Source organism: Vanellus vanellus (assembly GCF_965231255.1).
Source record: "Vanellus vanellus genome assembly, chromosome: 1".
Taxonomy (NCBI): domain Eukaryota; kingdom Metazoa; phylum Chordata; class Aves; order Charadriiformes; family Charadriidae; genus Vanellus; species Vanellus vanellus.
In genome coordinates, this window is record NC_138905.1 from 65,465,417 (window position 1) to 65,486,283 (window position 20,867).

Below are 20,867 nucleotides of genomic sequence, written 5' to 3' on the forward strand. Positions count from 1 at the left end.
TGAGAAAGAAAATGAGTGAAACTTTTTCCATGAGTGGCTCTTTGCTCCATTTCTTTGTCAGTTACGTTAGTGTTTGTTACAGACATAAATCTAACTGTTCCCCATTCATAAGACACATTGCAGTGTGCCTTCCTGGCTTCTATGGTGCAGCTCCACCCTTTAGGTTTGAATTGGATCCATCTTATGTTCAACTGGGAACAAATCCAAGTGTGTCCACAATGGAATTTTATCAAAGTGAGAAGCAGAACAAAACCTGCGGGAGGGGAGTGACTAGAAGAATGGAGAAATTGAGAAACACTTGCAGACAACGAAAGAAAGTCATTAAGCAAAACAGAGCTAAAGTATAGGGGATATAATCAGTTGTAATATATTAATGAAGTAAAAGTCATAGAATCACAGAATGGTTTAGGTTGGAAGGGACCTTAAAGATCACCTAGTTCCAACCCCCCTGCCATGGGCTGGGACACCTTCCCCTAGACCAGGTTCCTCAAAGTCCCATCCAGCCTGGCCTTGAACACCTCCAGGGATGGGGTATCCACAACTTCTCTGGGGAACCCGTTCCAGTGTCTTAACACCCTCAGACTAAAGAATTTCTTTGTGCTATCTAATCTAAATCTACCCTCTTTCAGTTTAAAACCATTACCCCTCGTCCTGTCAGTACACTCGCTGATAAAGAGTGCCTCCCAACTTTCCTGTAGGCCCCCTTTAGGTACTGGAAGCTTGCTATAAGGTTTCCCTGGAGCCTTCTCTTCTCCAGACTGAACAACAGCAATTCTCTCAGCTTGTCTTCATAGGAGAGGTGCTCCAGCCCTGTGATCATCTTCATGGCCCTCCTCTGGACCCACTCCAACAGGTCCATGTCCTTCTTATGTTGGGGGCTCCAGAGCTGGATGCAGTATTCCAGGTGACGTCTCAAAAGAGCAGAGTAGAGGAGCAGAATCACCTTGCTTGACCTGCTGACCACGCTTTTTTTGATGCAGCCTAGGATGCGGTTGGCTTTCTGGGCTGCAAGTGCACATTGCCGGCTCGTGTTGAGCTTCTCCACCAACACCCCCAAGTCCTTTTGATTAGGGCTGCTCTCAATCCATTCTTTGCCCAGCCTGTATTTGTGCTTGGGATTGCCCCAACCCATGTGCAGGACCTGGCACTTGGCCTTGTTGAACTGCGTGAGGTTTGCATAGGCCCAACACTCGAGCCTGTCCAGGTCCCTCTGGATGGCATCCTTGCCTTCCAGCATGTCGACCACTCAAAATAGCTTGGTGTCATCAGCAAACTTGCTGAGGGTGCACTTAATCCCACTGTCCATGTTGCCGACAAAGACATTATACAGCACCGGTACCAATACTGAACCCTGAAGAACACTACTTATCGCTGGTCACCACTTGGACATCGAGCCATTGACCACAACTCTTTGAGTGCGACCATCCAGCCAAGTCCTTTTCAGCTGAGTGGTCCATCCATCAAATCTATGTCTTTTCAATTTAGAGACGAGGATGTCATGTGGGACAGTGTCAAATGCTTTGCACAAGTCCAGGTATTGTATCAAGTCATATCAATATCATTGAGTCATTGGAAAGTTGCTTTTTACTGCTGTTTAGCTAACGGAGTATTGCTTTTTTTTCCATCCAGTAGAGCTGTCTGTTTCTCAAAGAGGCTTGTCAGAAGAATTAATTTTGGAAGAAAATTGCTGTTGTAATGTAGTTTTTCTTTCTAAAACTCATTTGGAATGCATAAATGCTTTATGCAAGGCAGAAAAATATGGTGAAAAGGAATTAGATGGCCATCAAAGATTCTCTTTCTCTGGAAGCAGAAGAAATACCATATTTAAAGGGTATTTCAGAAATCAAGGGTTTTGTTTCTACAGTCATGGAAATCACAAGAGAGTACGGCCTCTGTTCCTAGATAGCAGGGTGAACCTCACTAGGGTGATTTTTTTTTTTATTTTTTCAGCAAGGGATAAAATCCTTGGCTTTGTCAAATTCAAGACTGCTCCCTTCCACATGGGTTGACGTTTCATCCCCAAAATTTGGAGGTGCCCTGGGCCCGATGGCACCGTTGCCCTGCACCACCATAGCAACTAGGTGCTTTGGAAAATTTGCCCCAATGAGAGGTAGAGAGCCCTTTAGAAAACTTGCCCTCCTCTGTACTCAGTGGGACTGAGTGCTAGTTCCTGGGAAAACTGTCCCCTGAATACCTGGTGTTGAAATTCTTCACTCTAACCTTCCATCAGCACAGCTTTTGCTGTTTCAAATGATTTATATTGCTTTTGGGGACACTGCTTGGTATTTATATATAGGAGATCAGAAGTGCCATGAGTGAATTGTTACCTTCCTCTCAACAAATGAAAATAAATACCTGCAAATCTTGGCTTACAAATCTTGGCTCCCATTAAAATGTAATTACTTCCCTTTTGTGCCTTATACATTAAGATTGGCTTCAAATGGTATGCGGCTCCTGTTCAACATAATTGCTTTCCTTTGCTGGTTGCATAGTAAGAATGAGGCTCCAGAATAAAGATGACTATTTAAAGAGGGCTGCTGCCATTCCAACTCACACAAAGTTCTGCTTATCAAACTAATTTGTTTACTTGATAAGATCCCCGGTGGAATTTTTGTTACCAGTCATCATGGACCCGCAGAAGTGGGTCCGGTGCTAATTCATGACCACACAGCCTTTAATCCTGATGAATAATTCTTAGGCGTACAACTATTCATAGGGTTATTGAGGTGACGAATGATTAGATAATCCAGTCTGTGTGCATCGACACAGTTCGCTCTCGCAGGGCTATTTGTACAATGCTACGTGGGTGTTTTTATCTCGCTGGAAGTGCTCGGGAGCGGGATGGCTGTGCAGTGCTTGGTTGCTGCGCTCTGCAGGGACTGCCGGGTATTCTGAGTTTGCTCTTCGCATGTGCCCTGGTCCGGGATCTTGGACCTCCATCTGAGCAAGGACGCTGCTAGGCAGCCTCTCACTATGATAAGAGAGAGGGCGGGGAAGCGTATGCTGTAAAAGAGACACAAAAATTGAGCACTGTTTTGTCATTCTCATTAATATTCCAGAGCATATGTAGCTCACTCTTCCAGTACTTTTGCTGCAAGGATGCACAGGGATGGGAAAGATGAGCATTTCCTGGAGGTGAAGGAAGCCTGGTCCAGAGTGGATAAGGCATAACTTCTGCCACTGCGTTCCTCAGTGTGGCTGTGTGCTGAGCCGTGCCGGAGGTGGAAGGACAGTTTGGCTGGGGCAATAACACACACAGCACACTTGGAGCGGTGAGCAAACATCTACCCTCGTCCGTCCCCTCCGCTGCACGGCCCGCTCCCCTCAAGCGTTGAGAGACAGTGAGAGAGAGCACCCGCTCCCACCTCTGTGCTCACCCCACTATTGGTACCTGTAGGAGAAATACTTTTTATAAGGCATTTAATGTATTTAAATTAACGTGCTTAACTGCAAATATAAGTTGTATTTATATACCTTTCATAAAGTTTTATATTGAGGTGTTGCCGGTTTTGGCCCGCGAGCCAGATGTGGCCTGTAGGATAATTTTCTTGCAATTAGACGCTTAACCTGGCTGAGCAAGTCCCTGAACTGGCCGAAGGCTGCTTTTCTGAAATCCAGGGTTCTCATCCTGCTTTTTGCTTTGCTCTTTCCATTCCGGATCCCGAACTCTACTGTAGGTAGCTCATGAAGATACCTCCGACTGGTGTCCGGCTCAACACTGAAAACACCCGATCACCTAGCTTTAAAGCAAAAGGCGCAGCGAGTAGATTCAGATTAAAATTCTGCCTGGGCTGGTGCAAACCTGAATTTCATCTGGTCAAGTCATTTTGTCATAGTGGCTCCCAATGTTATTGCTAGCACTTGTCTGCAGCACACACTTTCCCTGTAGCCAACGCACAGGTGATGCACAGATCCCACAGCTCTGTCTTTGCAAATATCTCATTAATCAGGTAGGTGAGGTGAAGGAGGCTGCTCTTGACCCGGAGCGCTTGCAGGCGGCAGCGTTCTGCTCAGGGTAGTCCCTGTTCACTGTGCAGCTTTTCTTACTTCTTTCTGGCTCAACGGTGAGCGTTGCTGAGATCGGGCTGCTTTGCAGCGCCGGTGAGATGTCGAGAGCAGCAATAGGGGCTTCCCCGTTGTAATGGCTGTTTCAGTGGGCACTGCTTGATGGGTTGCTGTAATTTCTGTTGGCAGTCTGGGACCACGTTAAGAAGCCTGCTAGGAAATGGCTGAACTGAAGGTCTTGCTCTCAATCCGTGCTAAGATGAATTGAATTTTGGTAATTTTCATGTATGGAATAGGAATCTGAATGGGGCTATTGGAGACTGTATCTAGGGGATCTTTTCCTTCCTTAAACTGGTAGATGGCTACAGCTGGTGCTGGGGTTATGGGAGTCTTGAGCTTTCAAATAACTGGCTTTGTACTCTCAACTAGGCAGGGCTTTCAAGCACTGGCACTGCTGGGCACGGCGACCATTTCAGTCAAACCTGGTTACTCTGGGAAGGGCACTGTTGGCCCAAGTGATCAGGGTGACAGTGTGGCTGTGTGAGCTGACCTGGTGGCCTGTCATAAAAGTTGAAATAGTCATGTAGGGGGAACAGAGATGAGGACAATGAAAACTTGAATGACACAGATGCAAAGAGTAGGTCTGAGCAATGAGAAAACTTTAACGCGGTACATCTTAAAGCACCATTGTACTTTGTTAGCCACAGTCTGTAGCCTGAGCATAGTCAAAACAGGTGGAGGGTAGCTGTGAACTGACTTGTGCATGAGAGTATGAATAGAAGCATTTCCATAGGTCAGTACCTGGGAATTGGTGTCTGTGGTAGGATTTTTAAAAGAGCCTAAGGATTGGGAAATATTTGAGCAATTTTCTCTTTTTTTTTTTTTTTCTTTTTTTTTTTATATTGCCACAACCCTGGGGGTGCATGTCATTTCACAGAGCAAATGGGCTTTGCATCAATACAGCTTACCTGTCTGAAAGATTAAGCTGTAGTGGTATGATCATCTTTAGCGTGTGAGGAATTACGTCCCACACATGAGGGTTTTAATCTGCTGAGGTGCGAAGCAGAATCGCTTGTCTTTGTAGGGTTTGGCAGTTTGGGTGATAATGCAGATTATCACAAGGTAGACAAGAGGGAGGATTGAGCCTTTGCTAACAGGAGCAGATATAGACCCACTGGGGCCAAGTGGAAATGAATAAATAGTGGGTTGTCTGGTACCTCAAGTCAAGTGCAAGGCAAACAGTCTTTGAGGATGGGGACCTGATGCGATCATACAACTGCAGACCAGAAACCTTCTCCTGGTGGTGACTTCACCCCTACTGTGAACTGCACAGACTCTTCAGTCGAGTCCTGTTAGTTGTCAGCCCACTTTCATATGTCTCCGTTGCTTTTAGTAAACTTAGTTGAACTTTGCAGAGTGCCTTTCTGCTTGTGCTGGGTTTAAATACATTTTACAGATTCAAGTGCCAGTCTGATTGATAAAATACTGCTATTTCTTTCAGACAAAGTGGTGTTGGGGGGGGAAGAGAGAGTGCGAGAGAGAGCACAATCAATACAGAATCCAGGAGGCTCAGTGATACAGAGGGAAAATTAGAGGAAGTGGAGGACATGGGTAAAAGAGGATAGGAGGGGAGACAGAAAATTTATAGGGAGAAAAAAGCTACAGCTGAAAGCAAATTAGATATCAACTTAATTAAAAATGACATTTTGGAATGACAGGTCATAAAATAGTGCCGGATTCTGTGACTGGCTCCAAACTGCAGGCATGCATACACACATGCACACACATACAAAGGCGGTGGTGGGGAAATAGTTCATTTTCACATTTTCAAATGAAAACAAGTTACTTCTCATTTTAAACTATTATCCCTTTAAATTTAAGCAAAGTTTTTAAGGGAAAGAGATTTTAGAGCAGATTATGTGACTAAACGTGAAATAGGTATTTTATTTTGCTTGGACTAAAGTTTTACTGGAAGCAATTTTTGTCTTGTTGAAAAAGTTGAAGAAGAGAATGTTGTTTTGAAACACTAATAAAGAGGAAAAACAACCATCAGAGAAATGTGGTAACCTAAGTCTGCCTTTTGCTGAAGGTACCCTGGCCATATCCATAGCTGAAAGATGTCAGTGTAGTTGCCTTGGCTTTAATGGAAGTAAGCTGGTTTTATCAGGGCTGGTGATTGCTTGACTGTCTGTGTTATGCAAACTGGTCAGAGAGAGAAGAGTCCCATTCACAAAGAAGAGTACCACCTAAAGAGCCAAGTGCTTGTCTTCTCATTCATAGTGATATTTGGTATTTAACTTGAGATTGTTTTTGTTGGTTTGTGGGTTTTTTTGCTTGGTTTTTTTTTGGGGGGGGGTGGGGGGTGGTGGTGGGGTGTTTTTTGAGAATGAGGAAACAAAGGCAGGATTCAAAAGAGGAAAGTGAAATCTGGGTTAAGGCAAACATGGGTCTACTTGCTTGCTGTTTTGGTTCCAGGAAAGGTGATTCGCAGAAACTCAGTTTCTGTCTCAATGTAGTACCTGTTTTGCTGTGTTTTGTGGTGGTATCCACGAGGATTTATTCACGTTCCCAGTGACAGCTGTTATTGCCCCCCTTACAAGGTGACATGTGATACAGAGTACCTAATCCTTTTAATTCATCTTAGTTTTTTAGGTCCCTCTGTGAATTTCCTTTACCTGTAGAACACCACACTGCCCTATAGCACAGTGAAAGTTCCTGCAGATGGTAGTATGATATATAAACTTCCACTTGCACCTTCACGTTGTTCCCTTATTTGCCCCAAATTAATCAGAGAATCAGATGCTCCCTGGTCCCTTCCCTGTCCCATCAGTACCAGCTGGCTGGACAGACCGTGCTCCAGTGACTCCAGGCCAAACTTCAGTTGCCTCTCAAGCGTACGTAGGTGTTTGTCCCAGACAGAGGGGGCAGGGTTGGCAATGGAGAAGCTAAAGAAACAAGTGAGCTTTCTCACCGCACTCTGGAGTTGCTCTCATATTCAGAGAAAGCCAAAGACTAACAATGACATAGAAAGGAAGCAAGGGAGGGGTTTGTGTGTGGGTAGTGTGTGCAAAGCTTTCTGCCAGCTCTCCACTGAGCCGTGACCCGGTTTCTCCAGGAGCTGCCTGCTGTTTTCTTATTTTCGAAGCAAGTTCCTGAGACAATGCTTTGCATGCCAAACAGGGTCAGCTGCTCAGATTGGAAGGGTTCTGAACTGGACATGCACCCCCCCTTTCCATCTTCCCTAATGCCTCAGCTGTGCCTTTTTTTTTCCTTTTCCTTCTGTTTCGTTTTTCAGAGGTACTGGATGAAATATATTGCAGTGGCTGCTAGATGCTAATTTTTTGTGGTTATTGTTTTCTTGACAGAATCCAAGAAGAAGAAAAAGGAAGGCAAGAAACAAGAGAAGATGCTGGATTAATGGAGCCAACTTGGGCAATGGGAGAAAGGGACATCAGCAAACACGATCAGTTAACAGTTTCATTTATACCTAGGCATTTTATCCTAAAATTATTTATAGCTTAATGGTATCATAGAAGGAAACAAGCAAACACAGAAAAAAAATCCTTTTTTTATTACTTTAGTATTTTTAATGTATAACCCTAACAACAATTTTTAGAGGCCTGTAATAAAGGACTCCAAACTCATTTAGAAAATTATGTCTATTGTATATTGAACAATGTAGAGGTTTTTAAAATATTTTTTTCTCAAGTCTCGCCATAGGTCTCAATCTGGTAATTACTCCATGCAAGCAGAACCTGAACCTGTGTGGAGCTCCGCTGAAGCCAGTGGTGCCCTGTGTTAACATAGGAGTTTGGCTGGATGCAATTATATTTAAGATTGGGACCTTATATCTGAAAAAAAAAACCCAGACTTGTTTCTTAAGTTCTTATTACATCTGGATACTTATATGAAATTGTTTGTTTAAGGAAAGGATGGGGGCATTTTGTTGAGTATTTACAGGCATAAAGTATTTTTTGATGCATGGTGGATGTTCATTCCAAAATGCCACCATCTCCGGGTAAAAACCAGTAGCACTCCTATCCTTGGCGGTATTTTGGATGTTGGCAGTAAAAATTTTGAAATCTTTCAACAGTTGGACACAGAAGAGTCCTAATTTTTCACAATTTTCTAGCAATGATTTTTCCAAGTGGAATGATAGCAAAAATTTCCATTCTTTAGCATATCAGTGCTGGTGGATGGTAGTGTCCTCTGTTTTACCTATCAAAGATGAAGAATGCTTTCTTTTATTTGTTTATTTTGCCAGAAGGGAGAATATCCTTTTCACAAAAATCTAGCTGAAATTGATGTGATTCAGCCTGGTCCAACTCCCTTTTGTATCATTGGGAATCTTCCTGTTGATTTTAATTATAGCTGGTTGAAAAGTGTTAGGTCTAGTGGGAAGTAACAGAGGAAATCTGTTTGGAAACTGCCTGAGATAGTTCATGTTTTTGACTAAAAAAGGGACAGTTTGTGGGACTCGAAACCAATAGGAATGAAATTAATTTTTGTTTCTCTGTTAGTAAAGCGGAAGGGAAACATAAAACCAGTACCTTTTGCTTTCTTCCAATGTTATATAAGCAAAAAGACCTTGGAAAAGCTCAGTCAAAATAATAGTTCTGTGATTTTTTTTAAATGGTCTGCAGGAAAAAAATAACCAGCTGGTTTTCAGTTTGTTCAATCTTACCTATTTTAAATGCTAATAGGCCCTGAGAAAAGTCACAAAGTAGAAAAAAGATCTGACAAAGGGCTGGTCTCTTCCCAGGTAAAGGGTTGTTTAACAAACTAAACAACCGGCAGACCAGACTTCTTAGAGGAAACATAAGGGATTTCAGTGCCCAAATTAATTTCAAAATCCTCGCTTTTAAATTCTAAAACTTAAAATTCAACCGTAAGAAATAAGCTTTGCCATTTGTGCAGGCTACAGGCTTGCCTGCTGGTCAAGAGGAATAGTCTCCCTCGTACTGCTGTGGGTACTCACTGACTTCAGCGAAGCTGCAGCGGGGTGTGTTCATCTCAGTAAATCACATCGCTCTCTTGGGATTAGTTTGTAGACAAGCAGAGAGGCTTTTTCCAGACTAACATCACTCCCCTTTTCTATGCAAAACATTTGTAACAATTGCAGAGCTTGCCCTCTTTTTTTTTTTTTTTTTTTTTTTTCACACGGAGGGTATGGCTGATCTGAACTCACAGTGAGGCAAGTCCTTCTGTAGAAGTTCCCAAACCCTTTTGAAGCCAGCTAGCCAAGGCTGCGCATAGCTCAAGGTAGACTAACCACACAGTTATTTTCCAGACTCCTTGGGTGTGTTTTGCAGTCTGTGTTGATGTCCTTGTTATTTTGACATACCTGAGCCAGTGGTATAGTTGAAAATGTCCCCAACGTGTGGTGGATGTGCAATGACCAAATCCAAAATCATAAAGGCTCATATTTTGGGTGGTTCTGGGTGCTATTTGGTCTGTTCATGGTCTAATCAGGTCTACCTGTGCTTGTGCCTCAGACTTAAACTAATGGATTGGTAGGTCTGATTGAAAGCAAAGGGAGAAAGAAGCTTTTTCACTCACCAAAGGTTTGTCTGTCTAAATGCTGCATCAGTTCACTTAAAGTGGTTCAGCTTTGAGTGCAAACACTGTTGCACCATTGTCTTACACTGGTTAATCTAGTCCATGTTTCATAGGGAGCTGGCAGGGGCTGGGAATGATGCTGAGACCAACGGTTTGACTGTCCTTTAGCAAACCTTAGATGTGACTTCTGATTTCCACCTCTGTGAGTAAGAAGAAAATAAATTCCCCTGTGTTTCCTCTGACACCTTGTGGCCCTTAATAATTGCCCATCTGGCTTGTTAAAGGAACATTCCTAATAGTTTCTGAAGGAGGCCAGTCAAGTTCTTATGGTGGTTTAGGGCCTCCATGGAGAGAGTTTACAGAAAACAAAGAAACAGATGAAAAAATACCATGTCAGGACCAGAAGAAAGTGCAGCAGTCCTGGTAGCAAAGGGTGTGAAACAGGAGAACACTTCCTCTGTACTACTCGGCCACATATGTTTGGATCTGTATTGGCATCTTATTGTTGACAATAATTGGAGTTGTATCTGCCATAGTTTATAAACAATGAAGAAAATTTCCAAGAAACCAGCAGAAAACATTCTGTGGAAGCTCTGGTTATGAAGGAGACGATAAAAGTAATTCATGGCAGAACACAGAGGAAGATTGAATAGAATAGGTCAGTCAGGTCAGCTCTGAAAGGAGGTACCTGGTACCTAAAAGGAGCAGTTGTTTCACTAGTGATATTATCAAGAAAGCAAGAGGCAAGTATGAGAACAAAACCTCTTCCCAACCTATCTTGCTCAGTTTCCACTCAAGTCATTCTGAAATTTCTCCTTACTTGCTTTCTAATCTTCTACCCTCCCTCCTTTGGGAGGGCAAGCTTGTCTGACAGTGCTGTGGGGGCGGCTACTTCAGATGAAATACGTGTTTTACCCTCTTGGTGCTATCCTGTTACAATGGAAAATGACTTAGCATAGATGTGTTGCTTACCTAGTTTAACTGACTGAAGCTTGTTTCGCGAATGTCCCTCTCGAGAAGTGGTTTCCATCTTCATTTGCTGCAGCTATAATGTGGTATGGGGAGATGATAGAAATCCCCCAAATGACAGCCTTTTTCTGAGCACTCAGATCTCTTAGATAAGAGAGGGGTGAGTTGCTGAACATCAGCTAAGGATGATTCTGTATCCAGACTCTGGATTCCAGCAAGTTTAAACTTAGGGGAATTTGGGTATAGCTCCCATCCCTTCCTCTAAGTAGGCTGAGCCATGCTTCTAAGCAATTAGGTTTGTGTGTATCTTGATTCAAAACAATATTTGAAGTTTGGGGCATCTTCTGACTTTGTCCTGTCTCCTGACAGAAGTGCCCTTATTGAAAGAGAATCGTTGCTTGTCAGCCTGGCATATTTAACAGACTATTAAGTGCAGCAAAACTATTGGGTGAGGCTGAAGGGAAAACATTTGTTGTACGTTCAGGTAGATACTAAGTTGTGGTTTACTGATTCTCATCTTCTAATTCCATAATGACGTTCCGGGCTGTACTGTTTTTCAAAGGAGAAAAATTAGAAGAAATGAAAGAATAATAATTATGAAACATATCAGCAGACAGCGTTGGAGACTTTGTCAAGAAGAGACAGATATGAAGCCGGGAGCATTTTGTACAACATGTCTTGTGTGCTCCTTGAGTAGGGAAGGCAGGATTACTGGCTGGCACATCTGTTTTTATGCTTTGCTTGATTTGTGCCTTAATGAAAACTAACTGTAGAATGTTACAGAGAAGTCAAGTCCCACTCCAACCTGCATAGAACGTGTCCAACAGGCGGCGGTGTCAAAAGGAAACACTACTATGTCTGTTTTTTCTGGTTTAGGAGTGTAAGTTATGAAGTTTATAGGAGAACACACAACGTATTTCTTTAACTTTGGTGTATATCCTTCACCAGTTGGTATGTGGCAGTGGACAATTCAAGTGAAAAAACGGAGCATTAGGATGAACTAAGGGGAAGTGAATACTTATGGAGACTGTTTATGGAAACAGGCCTATAAAACCCCTGAAACTAACCATGCTGCTAGCAGGGAACATCCAAAGATAAACATTGTGCAGCATTCCCATTTGTTTAATGGAATCCCGTAACATGAGGAAATTTATCTGAGTTTCCTTGGTCTAATGTCAATGATGAGGGTGGGACAAAAACCAACCCGGCTTTCCCTCAGTCTAGGAACTGCAACAACATTAACAACGTAAACCTGCCACTTTTCTAAAGCAAAATATTGGTGAGCTACACAATTTTGACGTGACACAGTAGTCTTTCAGATCTCCCAAATTCTTATAGGAAGGGGAAGCAGTATGTTAGTGGGGGTAGGTATCTCATATTCAGTCTTTTTAAACTCTCTAGGACGACATCTTCTGTGAGTTTCTGACTGTGTTCTCTCCTTTGCGGGGACAGATTATACCTGTTGTTTGCCTTCCCCCACTCATCCCTGATTGTGATAGTATTTGTAGGTTGTCTGTCAATTCTGCTACGGCACTCTGCCTCTCAGCTAAACTTTTGTGGATATTGTTGATCTTTCCTCATGCTTGAGGCTGTATTCTCCATTTCTTGCCGGATTGTTGCAAAACAGCCCCAGCAATCCCCTACCATCAGGTACGTCTCATTGTGTCCTTCTAAGATTAAAAGACACAGTAGCAACTTATTAATTAGAAGATGGCAATGAACAAGGAAATAGGGGAATGAGTAAAGAGGTTCCCTGGATTCATTGGGAGGGTGGCTTGTTGCTGAAACCTTTGTCATAGCTCAACCTGGGTGGGGCTTCCCAGGGGACAGAAATGCAAAACATTTGAACAAAAATTAGAGACAATGATGAGAGAGTGTCTTCCCTCAAACAGAAAAACACCGTAGCTATATCAACGGTGGCAAGAAGCTGCATCCTTTCCCACTGTGTTTTATTTTACCATCGGATTAAAGGGAAGAGACATGGTGCCTGTATAGAGCTTCAGGGATAGTGGAAGACTTGCCCGAGCAAAGCGCAGTGTGGAGAGAGCCTCTTCCAGCCCATGGGTGTTTGCACTTGGAGAAGGTCTAGGTAGTCTTGTTCATAGCAGCAGAAATCTTTGCGTGCTTTTGGATCAAAACTAAACAATGCTGAAGTCTAATCGTTTTCCTAATGTTCCCTTTCTGCCACTCTTCAAAACGGCAGTCTGCCTTGTGGCCTCATCTCTGTGCCCTGAGCAGAAATGAGGTATTTCAAGGAAAACGTGGGAATTCAATTATATTCAATGATTGTTATCTCATTGGTGGGGCTGAGCAATCCTTTTGCCCTTTCTGCAGTTTGCCATTTAAATGTGGAGTGTCTTGGAGTCCCAGATGGCTAAAAACTCAGTAGGTATCTCCTAGCCTTCAAATCGCTTGGCTTTGAGTGAGTTGCCTATGAAAAAACTGTACCTACAGTTCTTATTCCTTTCTTAGAAAAAAGACAATAACAAACAAAACCCACAACAAAACTGAAAGCATGTGTCCAATGTATGAGTTTACTGATGAGGTAAAACAGAGGCTCCCAAGTATTTCCATTTCAGAAGGTCATTCAAAGTTAAAGACTGCACAAAAGCTTTAGCCCTGAATTCTGGGATGTAAAGCTAGGAAAATGGATAGCCTCTGCAGGGCTGTCTTACCTGTAGCCAATTTCATTCAATTAATTACACTGTTCGAAATCCCTCACCCTAATCTACCTGGCAACAAGACCATATTTAACTTCTCTCATTAGGTCATTCATTACACTTCCCATATCATAATTATATACTACTTCTAGATTTTTACAGCTGGAGGAAATGGCTCTGATGATCCAGAGTGTGTTGTGGTTGCTGAGGGGACCTGAAGCAGAAGCAGGCTAGTACTGCTGCAACGGGGGGCTAGAAACCACCTAATCAGGATGTTGGCATCAGACACAGTAACTCTCTAAATATACATGCGTACATACTGCATATATATATCCCTCCATATATGGCGAAGCATAACTTTGTTGAAAAGTGCATCCTTAACTCAAAATGTGTCTCACGACTAGTGCTGCCGTGTGTTCAAGCTAAAGTAGAAGCGAAAGAGCTTTTTGTCCTGTGTTGTTATCTGCACAAGGTTGCAAGAGTAGTATATAGGACGAAGAGCTAGTTTTCTTGCCACTCACCAGCCTATCAGTTTAAGGACAGCTGTGTCCAAGGGAAATGCAAAACGCATGCCAATGAAATGGCCAGTGGGACTCGGTACCAGAGTGGTGTTCTCTTCTGTCACACCAAGTACATGGAAGGGCTTTGTTCAAAGCTTCAGAGTAGACGACCTGCTTCAGTTAGGTGTAAGCATACAAAGCCAGGCAGAAGAAGGCTTTTTCTCTGCCAATAAAAAGTGAGGAAAATGGGAAAAAAAGATAGGGAAAAAAAAAAAAAGTAGAACAGAAATCATCTTGATACTTGTAGTTTGGGTGTTAAACAGAAAGAAAGAATGAAAGTCAAAATAACAAATTAAAGCCTGAATATTGTGTTCAATGGATTTCTAATTCTGTATATATCTATTAAACCAGTGCTATATGATATCTTCATATCTTCTTATGGGTTACTCTCTTTTTCCTGTTCCTTTTCCTTTTTTTTTCCAGTTTGTATATTGATTTTGTAAGCTAGCAGTGTGTTACCTTTTTGATTTTTTTAAACTTGTATGAAAGCCATATATCCATATTGTAGAATGAAAGCATTAATCCTGTAACATCCCTTAATGTTTCCCTTAGCTCTGTGGGATTGTGGGAGGCTCTAGCGAATGTATATGTTTACCAATTGTATCAACATAATTTACTTGCTCTTAGTGGCGATAAAGAATTAAATAAACTAATACACAGAAGTGTGGTGTTCTCATTTGGTTGTGGAACTTGTAGGGGACTTCTGAAGCTTCTTAAATTAATTCCAAGTATTGTCAGTGGTCTTTCTTCATTGTACTAATTTCCCATCAGCTATAGGTGTTGTTTGTCACAGAAACATTTTTCTTTGTAAATTCAGAAAAAGTTTTAGGCTGTAGAAAGAAATCTGCCAGAAAATGATTCTAGAAAAAAAACATCTCTTTGATTTGTGTATACTGAGGTCTGTCTGTCCCAAATTCCTGACACTTATCAGTTCTGTAAAGTAGCTTGTTTCAGTATACATTTATTTCAACCTGTGTAATATTGAGACAATGATGGGTTACGGATGAGGAGTTTGATTTTTTTATTTTTTTTAAATTACTCTATCAGCTAAGCAGTAGGAAAACCTTATTCCCAGCCCTTTTGTGCTCGGCTGTTTTACTTGAACACTGACTTAAGTTTGTGTGTGTTCAATGAGAGATGATTAAGCTTCAAGAGTAGAGCAAAGAAGTTAAATTACATTAATGGACGAAATAGAATTACGCAGAAATTCATGTAATGCTCATTGTATGTTAATTTCTTCTCCTTTCTTTTTGTTCTTCCGTTATCTTTTTTTCCTAAGTGTGCTTTTTTCCCCAAGTACTTTTCCTGGTTTTGTTTCTGTGTCCAGCTATTAGTCAAAATGTTAGAATAATTAATTACTCCATATGAGCCATTCCATCACTCACTGCCAAAAGAGGGAGATGCTTCACACTATTTACAAGACTAGAAGATTTATACAGGCTTCTGAAATTGTTTGGAAGAAAGTGAAGTATTATAAGGTATGAAAACTGACAGTGCATTCTTCAAACCACTAATGGACTCAGCAACCTAAATCCTATCATTGGAAAGGAGACCAAGTACTGACTATTGTTTAATTACAAAAGAAAAATTTTAATTCGTTTTTAACATGCTACTTCACAGTTAGTTACATTTTTAGGCTACTGAGTAATGACAGAGTTTTAAGATGCTGTTGTTCATCCATAGGACATGTGTGATCTCATCAGTAAGCCTGAGCTGCTTGAGGATTGTCTCAAGTCATGCTTAGCTTCCCAAAGCTCCATCATTCAGGGCACACAGGTTTCTGATTTCTCCTGTCCTTCCCACCTCCTGTCTCCAAATGCTGACTAAGCTATAACAGGTCTGGCAAAAAGCTTTTAGATCAGCTCTTTTCTGGTGGGTTGCCTTCATGGAATAGGGTCTTAGGCAGCTACCTCTGTCTTTACGTAGCCTCCTTCTGTTAGGTATGGAGTATATGAATGGAGAGGACTTCGTGCAGTAGAGACCCAAGTTCTGCTACCACTCTGTGTGCTCCAAACTTCTGGGAGTGGCGGTTCATTAAGAGGGTCTATGGATGCAAGGAGGACTGCCAGGGGTGAATGGGACGAGATGTCCACGCAAAAGTAACCACTAGCCGTACAAAGGCCATTTTGAGAATTCTAAGACCCCAGAGCTCAACCTATGCACTACTACAGCTGAAGTTAAAATCCTGTTTGTACTTCATCATCCCCCTGGCCTTGCACAGGGTAGAACTGTAATTAATACTCGAATGCATGATAGTCGCACACGCGCGCACACAGAGGCATGGTCACTTCATTCCTTGCCTGAAGTGAAAATCAACACCTGATTTTCACTGAGAACAGAGAATTTGCACAATCAACTGTTCATGTTTAAGATGAAGCATTCCTACAAAGTAATTATACAAATCTTTGTCCATTGTCATCTTTTACGGTGGTGTGGGAAGTCACCTACGCAGAGATCCTCTCTTTATTTATCTTACATATCCTGTACTAATTGGCCCTAGAGAAACCCAAATGGAATAAAAAAATATGTAATCTTGTAGAAAAACACAAGTCTGTTATAAAATCTTTACTGTTTACTGAGGGCATTTCTTAAGAAAGACCATTACACTTGACCTGTGGTCAAATGAGATTTGACATGAAGTATAAGTATACACGCGCACCCACCTGCACACACCAAAGTGCCTTTTACAGAAAAATATCTCCATCCCGTCCAAGTACCCTGAGTTATAAAAAGCCCCATTGCTACACAATCACCGTTGAAACTATTGTTTCCGTTGGCAGAGTATTTTTATATTTGTATTTATTCAGTCTCTACTTTTTCTTAGTTACGCTGTAGTCCTTTTAATTTGCTGCTTCCTTCCGTTTCTACCCCAGGAGCAACAGATGAGCGCTTGGATCTGAAAAGGTCAGTAACTACTTTTTGTCTTGTTCGGTAGATAAAGCTTCTCAAGACCAGAACACAAGAAAGAATCCTTCTTTAAAAATAAATAAATAATTGTAAATGTTTTCAGTTAATTGATAGCTATTTAGCAGTTGCAAAGTGTTTGTTACTGGAGAATCTGGAAGCAGAGTAAAAGAAAAATGTAATAAACTGGGGATGGAGGAAAATAAAAGAGCTTTCCGTAACAATGATTAACTCACATGCTATTGCATTTGAAATATGGGCTGTTGTTTTGTTTTGTTTTTTACCCTGATATACAACTTCAGAAAGCCACTGTTCATAATAAAAGAGTTCTGTGCCCAAGCAATTATATTTTTTTTTTCTGTCTGAAAAACTTTAGCTTTTTTATTACATTAATTCTTGCGTTTCTGTTATTCATTACATAGCACTACAGATGCTCATGGGACCTGGGTACTCAACCTCGGTCAAGTGCGGTTGGTGTCACTCCAGGGAGCACAGTGGGCCTCAGTCTGCAAAGTGGCTGCCTGGGGATGTGCTTGATGCAAAGCGAATCTCCAGCTGCAGGAATGGACCGACTTCCACTTTGTCCTCAAAGCATTTATGGTGGAGGTAGTGTCCAAAGAGATGTAAGACAGGGTAACATTACACCTATTGGCCTTTCTTCCCTTTCTTTTTCTTTCTTCCCTGCTGTCTTTCTTTCTTCCTTTCTTCCGCTCTCCGCTTGGGCTCAGGCTACATACTGCTGCCCAGAACTCGGGGAGTAAGTGATTACCTGGGAAGGGATGTGTCCATGATGTCTGCAATTGCATGGAGTCACTGTTGTAAATAGTCCCCAAACTTCTGTGGGGCTGGGAGTTTTGGGAAGAGATGTTGAGGAGGAGAGCTGATTTTGGAAGGTGGGAATAGAATCCCTGATGTAAAGATCAACACAACAAGAAACTAGGTATGTGTGTCAGAGAAAGCCATAAAAAAGGGCTCAGACTGAGGTGCTGAAGGGCCTCATCCCCAAAATAGGGTTACCTAGGAAGTTGGTAGAACCGGCTGCAAGAAAAGCCAGAGATTTCTCCTCTTGTCTTCTGACAAAATACACTAAAAAAGACTTATGTGGAATTAAGGACCTGATTTGGGATATATTCTGAACATGAAATGCCCATTTTCTGCTTGGAGAAACGTCTTGAGACTCGTGATAAAATGTATAAAGATCCTACAATCTCTAGTATCTCAGTCCTGTAACAAATCGCACGAGTGCTGCTCTTTCTGTGCGGCAGATAGTCCCGCTGATTCAACAGGACACCTCCCCGTGCAAAAACCCAAGGAGTGGCAGGCCCAGATCTCCGCTTCTCCTTGGCTGGGAGTGAAGTACGTTTGTTCTCTTTGCTGTTGTCCTCTGTTGATGACAGGGGTCCATCGAGCCGCCTGCACGACTGAGTGTCACAAAGACAAAGCATACGCTTCCCTGTGATAAAGACGGGTTTGTAAGTAGCTGAATTTGAGCTGGGCCTGTGTATCGTCAGTGCTGCCTACTTGCTGTCTTATCAGGAAAGCTCCCTAAATAAGCCACCGCTCTGTCTACCAGCACGGGAGGAAAAAGACCAGTAAATTTTCTTCCAGTACAGTACGTACCCAAAAGAGTAAGTGCTCCGCAACCTTAATGTGAGGGTCACAATAAAGTGGTACAATAAAGGCAGGATGACAAGCTCTTAGAGGGAGAAAAAACAACGGAAAAGGCAGCCACCTTCCTATTTTGCAGCATTTATGCTATGGGTCTCTTGGAGTAGATGGATTTCATCAAGGGGGGGTGAAAAACACTGTAATCTTAAAAGCAGAAATAGACATTATTTGCTGTTATTACTGGCAATGACAACAACCATTTAAGAGCCATTATTGTGCTTTGTACTGTAGATTAGTAATACACTCTCAGTTAACACCTTTGATTCAGAAACTTTTATGCAATTTGTCAATGGTAAGTACCCACCATCCCCTTGCGTGAGGTGGAAGGTTAATCTCAGAGGTTGTCCTTAGGCTCCCTCTGTAGTCAATGGAGCATGACAAGTCTATTCAGAAAGTGATTCCGAATGGAGGGCTAATTTAGCAAATCTGAAAGGTGTCATGAAGGGCCTCTCCCTTCGCCAGCTGTGGAGGGAGCTTAGGGAAATGAAGTGTATTAGGCTGAACTCAGTTTTGCCTGGTAGTTTGCCCTCCTGTTAAGATAGAAAGCTGCAACAATAACATCCAGCACTTCAAAGATATTTAGGAATTTTAAGAGTAAAGGGCCCTAACAGCTTTGATGACAGGGGCCAAAAAAAGGAAAAAGCCATGGATTGTGACTGCGAGTGATCAGATCTGAAGTTCCACTGCAAATTTTTCTTGTCAGAGGGGAGGGAGGACCGCCCATGTAACGCGGCCCGGAGCGGGACCGGCGAGAGGTGAAAGAGGAGAGCTCGCTGCCTCCTCCTTGGCCCTGACATCGGTATTGAGGCAGAGGGGAGAGAAAGTCCCCGCTTTTGTTCGCTTGTTTGCCTCAGCCAAGGGAGGGAGGGAGGAAGGCTGGGCGAGGGGCCGTGCCCCCCGCCGGGCTCGGGGTCCTTTGTGCCACGCAGCAGGTGTGAGGGGAAGCTCCTCTCCCTGGATGAATGCGCATGTGGATGCGGATGCCCCCGCTTCTTTCATGGCCGCGCTGGGAACCAGAGCGAAGCCGCATTTCTCAACAGCAGGCCAGTAATTCCTGGAAACAAGCGAGCGCAGGAAGGGGCCACGGAGCAAGAATGGGGATGGTTTGGGAATAGCTCTGCAGGACCACTCCTTATCTAGCTTTGCCCATTGACAGATTTAGGGCTTCATCCCACAAGGCATCTCCTGAGAGACCTACAGCTGGTATCTTAACTACTTTTCTCCGTGTAAAGCTGATCTGGCCAAAAAATCTCTCTAAATTCTTTAGTTGAAAGGGGCTCTGTAAACTTTAAAAAAATTATCATAGTACCCACAGGCCCCTCTTGTTCACATCCCCGTTCCTCACTTGCTCTCTTTGGCACAGGCGAGCTCTCGCCAGCCCGACGCTTCTTCCCCTGCATCCATATCAGCGGCTGCAATGACAAGAGCTCCAAGCCAAATGCCTGGCACGCGGGAGCCTCTGCCAGGACAAAACCACATATTTAGATCTGTGCTTTCAGTGCCAGGTGAGGAGGTGTGAGCGTCAAAGGAAGGAGGCCTGAGGCTGCGGCTGGCAGGCTGTGCTGTTGATCCAGGGGGCCAGCCACATTCAGGGAGCTTCAGCAAAACAGAATTAAGCCATGGGTTACAGCTGATGGGTTGGGGCACAGAATGTGCCACATGCTTCCCGACACGTTTCAGCTTGGTGCTGGTTTTGCCTCAAAGCCAAATCATGTCATCTCTGAAAAGAAAGCCTGAACTTCCTTTTAAATATAAGTTTTTAAGTATGGTTTCAGCAATCTAAGCAAATAAAAAAAAATCTTCTATTCTTTTCTGTAGCGGATATAGTAGACCAGGCTGTGAAAATTACCGCCTCCAGGGACTGAACCTCCAGCTGTTGGAGCTAAAGCATGTGCTGAATTGAGAGACCCATCCTTTAGGTGTGTTGGAGCACCCAGGGTTACATCCAGATAGCCTTAACCCTCCTTATGTCCCTGAGAACAGTATTCCCTGCTGCCTGGGCTCTTCTGGAGACGTAGGGCAAACCAACAGGAATACGGGGTCTGGGACCTTAAGAAGGAACTAGTCCAGATGAGCTGGACCCTTAATCCAAAGTCCTGAGCAGCCAGCAGCTTCAAGGTGGGGAGGAGCTCAAATAAACTTCTGGGTTTACTGTTTCCTAGATCTAGCTTCCTCCGCTCACCATGTGAGGATTGTAGTCACTGTATTTTTTTTTTCTAAATCACCTTCTGAAACATTGCAAAACTTTAATTACATCCTTAAAAATACCTTTGAGGATCTAAGCCAAAACCTGGAAATCAGACCAGACTTGTGTTTTTCTATGGATCAGATGTAAGTGAAGATACCTAACTCCCCCTTCCATCATGAATTTCTACAACCTTTTGTTTGCAGATATCTGAGAACTGAGCCAGAGAGAATCAGGCCTTTTGGCCGCCAGGGTCTTTGTCAGCTAGTATCAGAAGTGCTTGAAACTTTGAGACGTGGTGGTCAAGAAGCTGAACAGAGATAATCTTTTCAATAGTATGAATTTAAACCTTTGTAG

The 20,867-nt window shown here is 42.8% G+C and overlaps 1 protein-coding gene across 1 annotated transcript in view; it reads left to right on the forward strand.

Annotated features, from left to right (window-relative positions):
* Positions 1–7,821, forward strand: part of PTN (pleiotrophin) — a 76,557-nt gene extending 68,736 nt beyond the window's left edge. Inside the window, exon 5 of the mRNA XM_082495085.1 lies at positions 7,371–7,821. Coding sequence (XP_082351211.1) covers positions 7,371–7,423 — 53 coding nt within the window. The 3' untranslated portion in view covers positions 7,424–7,821. The remainder of the gene's footprint in view (positions 1–7,370) is intronic.
* Positions 7,822–20,867: the final 13,046 nt, after the last annotated feature.